This window comes from Carassius auratus, unplaced genomic scaffold (genome assembly GCF_003368295.1).
Source record: "Carassius auratus strain Wakin unplaced genomic scaffold, ASM336829v1 scaf_tig00020497, whole genome shotgun sequence".
NCBI classification, from domain to species: Eukaryota; Metazoa; Chordata; class Actinopteri; order Cypriniformes; family Cyprinidae; genus Carassius; species Carassius auratus.
Window position 1 is genome coordinate 1 of NW_020525033.1, and position 10,223 is coordinate 10,223.

Consider the following 10,223-nt stretch of genomic DNA (forward strand, 5'->3'; position numbering starts at 1 on the left):
AGCAGGGGTGTATCCGTGAACCTCACCAAAAGAAGAGACCAATTTTGCTGGATCCCTCGAAAACAAGAATGCCAGTTGGTGTGAGTCCCAGAGCATATTCTCCTCCATCCCGTCCCTGCACGTCAGTAGAGAGCACTTTTACACAGCAGTCTCACCCCATCTCACAAGAATATTACACAGGTTTAACTGAACAAGTATATTAATACACTACCATTCAAGTTTGGGGTCTGGATTTTTTTTCTCTTATGCTCATTTATTATATAAGACTGCATTTATTTGACCAAAATACAATAAATTTTAAACTGTGAAATATCATTACAATTTTAAACAACTCTTTTCTGTTTTAATATGTTTTAGAATGTAATTATTATTATAATAATAACTGGTATCTATGTTGAGATGTTGTGCTGCTTAATAATTTTGTGGCTTGGTGATACATTTTTTTTAAAAATATGATTTTCTGATGAATAGAAAGTTCAAAATAACAGCATTTATTGGAAATATAAATATTTATAATACCGTAAACTGGTCAATTTAATGCATCAATGCTGAATAAAATAATTTCTTCATAGGGCTGCATGATTATGACTAAAATCATAATGGTCGATTATTCCCTTGAAATTGCAATTGCAATATTAATTAGGATTATCACAATTTACAATGAATGATGTTTATATCATTGTTTGAAGCAACGGCATGCCTTATTTTTTGTGAAAATAAACTGAAAAACTTGTATTGCTTTTCTATAGTATTAAACCTCAGATGTGAACTATACATTGGTTTCTTCTTTAGAATAAAAAGTAAAAATATGCATGGTATTATAAATGATATAAAATTAAAATTAAAACAATGAAAAAACCATTAAGATAACCTATAGAAATAAAAACACAGAATAACATATTGTGGATTTTGAATGATTAATGATGATCATGTGTAGCCCTATTTTTTTATTTTTTATTTTATTTTAAATTTTTTTTAATCTAATTCTACCCAAAATATTTGAACAGTTAGTGGACCAAGAGATGCATTAAATTGATTTGATGAATAGGTAAATACTACTTCAGATAATGCAATTATAGAGATCAATTCAGCTGCTGTTGTGAAGGAATACGTGCCAGCATTTAACAGGGTATAGTAGTAATATAGAAGGGGTTAATGGAGGTATTATGGTATTATATTGTCTTCGTAAAGTACAGAATTATGATAGAGCTCTTATTGTGGGAGATTAATCTCCTATTGTGAAGGGTATAATGGAAGATAATGAAACCAAGAATTTGAATACAAATCTTAAACGAATCTTTAAATCCAAATACTGGAGGGATGTAAATGAACGGGAGTGATTTCACCTTCACAAAGTGCATGTCCACTCCATACATCTCCAGCCACTTGCATTTATTCAGGAAATTCAGCTCAGCTTGAGAAGGACTCATTCCCCTGTAGAGAGATGTTCTGGTGAGCATTCAAAACTCATGAGCCGTAATGAAACACCATAACCCATCATTCAACTCTTTGTCCAGTGCCCCGTCATTTCATGGCTAGACTACAGCAGCCCTGTTGCACAGCTTCACAGCATTTGCCATATGTCCCATCAAGCAAATCCCAAGAACTGCTGCAATTGTTATCAACCCCTGGAAATCCTCTCACATTATACCTCTGCTCTGTATATGCACATGCCAAACCTCTACATTGGCTGACAAAATCTGCAAGAATTCAATTCAACCCATTATTTCTGTCTTGCACTGCATATTTTCAACCCTCAGGTATATAAAGTGTCAAAATTTCTCATTTAATTTCCAAGAATAAACAATCTAGACACATTTAAACAAATGCAACATCTCATCTGTAGGGAATGATCTTCAGCTGAGCACGTACTTGTACAGTAGCACGCTGACTCTGATTGCTCTTAAAACAGGGTCAAATGCAGAGCTGAGGATTTAATTAAAACCACAGGGAGGCCGAGTTTTCATGTTCATGTTCAATGCATGTAAACAGTTCAAGTGTGATTATCACTAGCAAATGAAAGTGTCCAAATCTAATTAAGTTTGAGATCAAATTGACACTTCAGTCATTCAAAACACAAGCACAATCTTACACCGGGCAATGGGACAAAGCATCAAGTATTAAATCTCTGTTAATCTTACTTTCTCTCCTAACCAGACTGTGAAACTACATTTTGTTGGTCGTTTGCGTAGTGGTTCAGTGCTTTAATATTGAACATGAAATGTTTTTCTGATTGGCTATGATTAGTCAAGTTGCATAGTACTTCCACGTTCAATCAACTTGTATATCAGGACATACAGTACTGCTGCCAAACTCTTAAAAATAAAGGTTCTTTAATGGCATCATTGTTCCCATGAAGAACCTCTAACACAAGTGTAACTTTTCTAATGCACAAAAGGTTCTATATAATGATACATTTTCATCAGATTATTGGAATATTCTTCATACTAAGAACAAAACTGGTTCTTTTAATTAACTGTTCACTTAAAGGCTTTTTGGGGAACCCAAAATTGCATTGCTACAGAAACATCTTTTGGAAACTTTATTTTTAAGTGTGTAGGGTAGGGTAAAGAAATACTGACTCAGATGGGGTTACCTGCACTCGGCCCATTTGTGGTAGATGTCCGCCTCCATCAGCTCTGTCTGTCTGGGTGAAAAGCGAAACTCTGATACCAACACAACAGAGTGTTCTAGTGGATCACAATCCCCAAGTTCACCTATTAAAACATGAAATAGGAAGAAATGGAAATGAAAAGGCAAAAAGCAGGTATAAATATGCAAACACATGAAAAAAAGTCCAAACTGCCCATAAATCACACACCACTCACTTTGTAAGCAATAAGCCCCGAGTTCCACAGTCACATCATATGGACACTTTAACCTGCTCGGGGGAAGAAGGAGAGACTTAATGACCCTTAAAACAGCCACTAAATGTGTTTGCTGCATATAAAAAGGAAACTTTTCACAGCAAAGCACTTTCAACCGGCACAGTTTTCAAACAATGGTCCAAATCAACTTCCGTAAAACGTGAGATGACGAGACCGCGTGTTTATGTAAGAAAGTGTGTGCCCCCGGTGTGGGAAAGTGTGTCGGACTGTATCTGTGCTCTTAAATTAGAAGCTGTGTGTTGGTTCTCATTGGAGTTTCTTTTATTAAAAAGGAGCAGAGCAGCACCCAGGAGACCAGACCCAGATTATACACACTGAAACAGAGCTTTTATTGGACCCCGGTAGAAACCCTGCCGCACTGTGTGTGCATGTAACAGAGGGAGGGTCAGAGGTGTGACACAGGGCAGTAAGAGAGATATGAAAGGCTCTCTTTTTCCACTGCATGTGCATGTTTGTGCACGTCTTGGTGAGGTAAGCGTAATTTCTTACTTGCCGGACAGTATGTCTTGTCTAAGCTGCAGTACGAAGAGATATCTGCAAAAAAAAGTGGTTACATAGTCATAAGTCAAATATTATAGTGCAGATAGGATACTATACATATTAGGGATGAACCAATAAAAATCTGGCAAAAATGCTAAGCAGATAATTGTAAACTAATTTGTCAAAATAAACAAACCCAAATAATGTTAAATGCTACAAATGAATTTAGAGAGCACAACAATATAAAATACAATAAGACAAAATGGTTATTTATTTTGAGATTTGTTAAGACTATATTTATAGTATTATTCAATGAAAGTGTTTTTAAAGATTAAAGTGAGTGTTTGATGATGGCAAAGATATTATTAATGTAAAAATAGAGGAAATAACCATGCAAAACTGAACACTGACACATACAGATAAATTTAAAAATCTCTCTTCTATTTAAAAAAATATATAATTCACCCAAAATTAAAATGCTTTGTACTCACACTCAAGAGTATTTCAGTCTTCTGAAGCAATATTATAAATATTTTTAACTTTGTTACTTCAGAAGATAATATAGCACATAAACCCTATGGACAACATTTATTGTTTTTATAGTGCCTTTTTGTCATTTTGGAGCTTGATATCTGCAGGTTTCATTCATTATGTGGAGATGAAAGGGTATTGTAGAGGCAAACATCTTTATTTCACATAAGAAAATAAGTCAGATTTGATCAAAATAGGGGTGATTAATGATGACAATTTTCATTTTTGGGTGAACTATCCCTTTAAGAATCTCAGTTTGATAAATTAAAGAGCTTTAGAAGACAAACAAGGTAAAGGCATATATGACTATTGTTGTTTACCTGGTGAACTCTTCGTGAAGGTTATTGGGCTCTGAAGAATAGAATTTAACCCTGAAAAACAATCTGTATGGAGGTCCAACTATGACAGAGAGATTTTATGAGTATACTGGAATATAACAGACACCCAATGTCAATGACTATAACATTTGTACAAACTTAAAAGGGAAAAAAACACAAGAAGCTCTCCTTTAAGGTTATGAAAGATTGTTGTCATAGAGACAGGCATAAGTCAGCTAATGTTGATTCAGTGTGACTCAACGGCTTTTAAAAGTGTTGTAATGCGGTTACGCTATAATATAGAAAAACACCAGAGAGACTGAATCAGTGGATTCATTTCACTGACAACGGCCTTTTTCTGGATTTCACACAAGTTGCATGGCCTGAAATATTTTAAATAAGTGCTGAAATCAAATTATATTGATGCTATTTCCATCTCCCACTTTCTCCATCCAACAACTTTCTGTTTAGTGATCTGCGTGGGGTATGTCTTGCACAGCATACATAGAGATTGGTTCTATTCACACCCAAAGTGTACACTCGTAAACAATTGTCACTAGTCACTAAGGCAACAGTAAATTATGAGCCCAAGGTCATCAACCATCTGTGACCAGCCAACTAAACAGCTCCACAATAACTACTACAATACATACTGTGTGTGTGTGTGAGAGAGAGAGAGAGAGAGAGAGATGCCTTATGACTACTCACATCTAATCTGCTTTTTTATGGGCTTGGCTGCATCCAACCATTGCTGAAAACATAAAGAAATGTGAAGTAGAAGAGAACAGAAAACAGCATGGGAGGATTGGGGGAGACAGTGGGTGGGAGGGAGAGGGAACAAGAAAAAGAGTTTGTTATTAGTCGGAGTGCTGAGAAAAAGAAAATCCTGTTGTTCTGATTGATGTTGAGTGGCTGTTTCACACTGACACTCTCCATTTCTCATTTCTGGTATAAGAGCTGCAGCTTATAAAAAAAACAGGTCACTGCCACATGCACATGCACGCACACACGCACACACACACGTGTACAGATGCTCATTAAGTGCCACTCACCGCAACCTGCTCTGGGTCCATGAACTGCAGACCGAAGTAATCAGCCTCCACCAGATCCAAATGATACATAATCTGATCAAACAGATCCTGTCCCTTGGCGTGTTTCTGAAACGCACATGTAAAGCACAGATATATCACTAAGTGTGGAAGGCTCGGGGCGTCACACTGATCTTGTGACAGTTTAAGGGGACACCTGTGGAGCATGCTGGCGGCAAGAAGTTGCTCCGGTGCGCCTGCAGGGCTTGATGGCCCTGTTTAGCCACAACGACGTACATGCTACATTGATTTTCATATGCACTCACTACGGCTGAGTGATATGGCTTAAAATATCTCAGAATTCATCTCAACTAAATGTAGTCTTTTGATAATGTTATTCTTTTAACGTGAAGAACTAGTAATTTTTTAAATGTTTGATCAAGAGATCAAATGCTATAAAAATCTGGTTAAGCATAAACAAATAAAATAAATACAATTTCAAATGTTTCATTTTAAATGAACAAAGACAAATATATGATAGTTTTCACAGTTACTAATATAACAAAATTAGTCTAATCTACACAGAATAAGCAATGTTTTTCTTTGGATCACAATTAATATTAATATTTAGCAAGAATGCATTAAATGTATACAAAAGTGAAAGTAACGAAACATTAATAATGTTAAAATCTATTTCGGTTTTAAAAAACATTCTGTTCAAAGAATCCTTAAATAAAAAGTGCAAAACAATTTTCTACACTGATGATGATATTAATAATGTTTTTGAGCACCAAATCAGCATGTGTTCTGATATTTCACAATATTACCATTTATACTGTACTGTTTATTTAGCCAAATAAACAGTGAATCAGAACTGTTGCAATATTCATGCTAAATGTTTTAATTGCCAGCAAAATCGTTTCAAATATATTGTGAGTATTCCATATTTTGTCCAAAACCAAGTCTTATTACAAATTCATTTGATGTATAATAACAATCCCAGAGCACCTTTGAAGGCCAAAGACAGATCAAGTGTCTCTATTTTCTATTTCATGCTTGGTCTAGATGAGGGGGACCACAAAAGCACACACAAAGCAAAAACTCTATAAACTATTCTGGAGATAATCTCTGCTTTGTGATGGTCAGTTTATTTTCAAGGCCAGCATTCCACTGAGATCAGAAACTCTCAGGAAATGCAAAGAATTTAGCTATCGATTTGTTCCATTTTACGGAGGCCTGATTGATTTCTTTTGTTGGTTTGAGGATGCTGTGAGGTGAAGGAGGGAGCATGTGATCAGAATAGGCTCTGGAAATGGCAGGAGCTCCCTGTTATGATGAGCATGAGGAGAAGTATTCCCTGAGTGGAACTCAGCCAATCATGAATCAGCATTTCTACAGAGTAAAAGACATTAATCAATTATGGCACTGCCGAGAAATGCAACATTATGTTGGAGTTCCCCAAAGTTAAATGCTAAATAAGCTGCCAATATAAGTGGCCTCCAATTTTCTAAGACATTATTTTCAGTTGCACTATGATTTAAAATTAAGGCCAGTAAGATTTTTATTTCTTACTACCACTTATAAGCTTGATAATATATGCTGTTAAACTTATAAAAAATGACAACTGTAAAACCAAGTCCAGCTGCCTTGCCTGAATGTACTGTATACTACAATACAATACAAACCTGAAGGATTTACAGACAATGTACTGTCTTTGATTTGAATAAATCATATATGAATAGGAATATGATGATTATGATTTGAAAAACTAGATATATGAATGATAAGGGCTCTCCACCTTGACATTTATAAGAGTACCACAAGGCACACTGACTTAATCTAAAAGACGGATGAAAATACACACACATACTGTATGTAAGTTTCACACAAACCAAGGCCGGAGCAAAAATAGCTTCAAGTGTCAGAGGAGAGTGGCTGGATTTGGGACACACCCCGAGGGGGGGCTATTATTCTCTTTGATACTTGCTGCTGTTCAGGTTGAACTACGACCCTTAACATACATACATCCACATATATTTCAGAGCTATTCTATATATGTATAGTTTTGAAACTGAAACTGATTATCAGGTTAGATGACTGGATCTCAGATCACATTGGAAGTGGTCAAATCAAAAGAAATGTATTTGTTATACTAAAGTGATAACACACAGAAGGGAAAGGCCTTTTATAAATTCTTCGACATGTTCAGACCTGTACAGTATAACATTTCCGGACTATGACAGCCATGTTTATAAAGCAACGATCAGTGAATCTATGTCTTTGAAATATAAATCAATAATATGACATGCAACATAAGCTTTGGGTGTTTACAGGGCTTACATTGAAAAGAAGGAAATATTCAGCATTAAACATAACTGTATAACAGGTCTAGTCCTCTAACTTGATTGGCCTAGTGATATTCCAAGAGTGCTGATATTCTTTGACATAATTTTGGTTTGTCTATGTACAGGCGTTCTAGACCAGATCATGTGACCAGCGTGGAAGCAGATTTTGCCTGAAGAACAGGTTTTTGACAGCAGGAGCGCCTGTATTTTTTCTTTTGCTTCATGATCGCTCAAAGCGGGTTTCTCTCACCAGCGAGGAAATAAAAAACATGGAGTAGAGCTAGAGCCGAGTGATTACAGAACACTTTGAACAGGGAACGTAAAACCAGAAATGCACTTTGGCAAGTAAACAAACAGAAGCTTGTGCTTTTTCATTAGACAGGTGGTAACATTTAGTTTGGATTCATCCAATATAGAATATACATTTTAAATGGTCCTCAAGTAAATAATTTCAAGAGAAGTACCTATTCAGGGAGAATGTTAATTTAGACCCAGCCAATGATTTTGGTTTAAAAACATGTTCTCTCTTCTCCATACACTGTGAAAACATTTAATGCCTAATCTCTTTATCACTCGATTACAATTATGATGAGCACTGATGTCGGTTTTAGTTAGCCAATATAATAGCATAGCGTACAGATACCCAAGCAACCTGATAGCTTTTACACTACAAGCATGTGCTTATTCCATATGCATTCACATTTACACATGCATGTCCAAATGATTCGGTTCTTAAAAAGATGTAACAATGTTCAATTTGTTGTTAATTATTCTTTTTTTTAAGTTAAATAAATTACATTGTCCAGTGTAATTTTATTAGCTTATCATTATATAGATATTCTAAATTAATAACATTTCTTTGTACTTGGAGACACAAATTCAAGGAAAGATCCAGATTCTTAAGACACAGGTTTTCTGTCTGTTGCTTGGTGACAGGTAGTGCTTAATGTCTTGGATTTTTTGGAAATGCTTTCATTGGCTGAGAATAAATTTAGGCTACAACCTGCCAGTTGTCTCAAAACGTCAATGAATGGATATTACTTGGATATAACTCAAATTTACAAAATCATGCTCCAGTCACAAAACTGATAGTTAGGAACAGATGAAGCGTCAGTCAGAAGGTGATCGACATTTCATGGCGCAAGAGTGGGACCAAAGGTTAAGCGCTTAACTGGTTCGTCGACCTTCAGTCAACAAATGGGAATTTATTTCTGGAAAACACTTGGACCGATAGTAAGAGAGGAAGAATGGGAAACTCCTTGTGTGTTTTTCTCCCTGTATGTTTCATTTTCAGTGAAAGCTCCCAGTGCTCGGGGGAATCTGCAGGTTTGTGTGTGACAGTTGAGCGGTCGCTATGGGTGGGAAGTAAACATGAGGACGGGAGCACGAGCTCCATCTGTTTACCTCTCAACTACCGGGACAGGACCCAACACCGGGGAAATCCGACTGGCCACACACTGACAGGCTGTTAAAACCCAACTTTGCCGTTAAACACTACATTCAAAATGATCAAGGTGACTTTTCTCTGCCGAGAAGTCCTGCACTCACCGGTAACTCCACACTGACATCCGATCCGTCCAGCAGCAGGACTCTGCATGTGATGGCGTCTTTGCTGTTGCCCGCGGCGGGGATGTGGACCACGGCTCCCCCGGTCACTACGATCGGCGCGTGGATCACCTGCTGCTGGTGCGCCTGAAGCACTGTGTTTCCGCCTCTGCCGGCCCCCTCCAGCTCCTCTGAAGTCCGAAAGCGTCGTTTTGACCGTCGGCTAAACGTCCTGCGCAGAAAGCCCATCATATTTTCCCCGCGAGACAGCGCTTTAATCAACCAGTGAAAACGGCACTGATACCGGACTGCTCAAGAGGAAGGCATCCAGCTGTTTTTTCAGGCTTTCCGCGACGAAGAAAGACGGCGTCTACCGGGCTGAGCCGTTCAATGCAGCGGGAACAAGTCGGGAAACGGAGACCTGTCACGAGCTTCGTTTCCTCGTTGCGTACGGGCAAGAAAACACGAGCGCACCTGCCAGAAGCCACGAGAATATACTCCGGTGCTTTCGATTTCTTCGTTTGAAAAAAGTATCTGCGCTTTAATCGAACTTCTCCTCGCGCTCGCCGGAGTCCAGGCTCGGCGCGTTAGTTCCTTTCTGTTACTGACCGAAACTGATGTATGTACCTCTCAGGTAAGTCAACCAGAGGAACTGGCCAGGCAACCTGTTCTGCGCAAGCGTTAAATCTCAGAGCAACACTCAAAACTTTTTTTTCTCCCCTCTTCGGGTCAGTGTGCGCGAGGCAGCGCTACCTGCTGGTAAACCAAACAGTGATCAGTGTGAGGTTACCATCACGCGAGACACCATCACCATCACTGATTTCCCCAGCACTACACATCAAGCTGCCTTCATACTGTGCGCTGCAATCGCGTCAAGTCTGCTATCAGGAAACAGAATGCCCCCAGTCAGCGTTTCACGCACGCTCATTCGACATCCCCACAAGCCATCACCATGAATAAGAGAAGACGCACAACGTGAGAAGAATAACACATTTTATTTATTTAATAACAGGTGTATTTAGGTATTCTAATAGCGGTATGGTCAATCTCACAAAGTAGCGTACATTTCACACTTTATTCTCAAAATCA

The 10,223-nt window shown here is 37.8% G+C and overlaps 1 protein-coding gene across 1 annotated transcript; it reads right to left on the reverse strand.

Moving 5' to 3' along the window:
• Nucleotides 1-11: 11 nt before the first annotated feature.
• On the reverse strand, nucleotides 12-10,201 carry LOC113076498 (band 4.1-like protein 4B). Its single transcript, XM_026249187.1, has 9 exons — nucleotides 9,138-10,201; nucleotides 5,269-5,373; nucleotides 4,925-4,967; nucleotides 4,220-4,298; nucleotides 3,378-3,422; nucleotides 2,829-2,881; nucleotides 2,597-2,717; nucleotides 1,347-1,434; nucleotides 12-115 (listed from the first exon to the last, which is right to left on the reverse strand). Exons 1-9 carry the CDS (start codon nucleotides 9,384-9,386, stop codon nucleotides 23-25), a joined length of 876 nt encoding a protein of 291 aa, XP_026104972.1. The 5' UTR covers nucleotides 9,387-10,201; the 3' UTR covers nucleotides 12-22.
• Nucleotides 10,202-10,223: the final 22 nt, after the last annotated feature.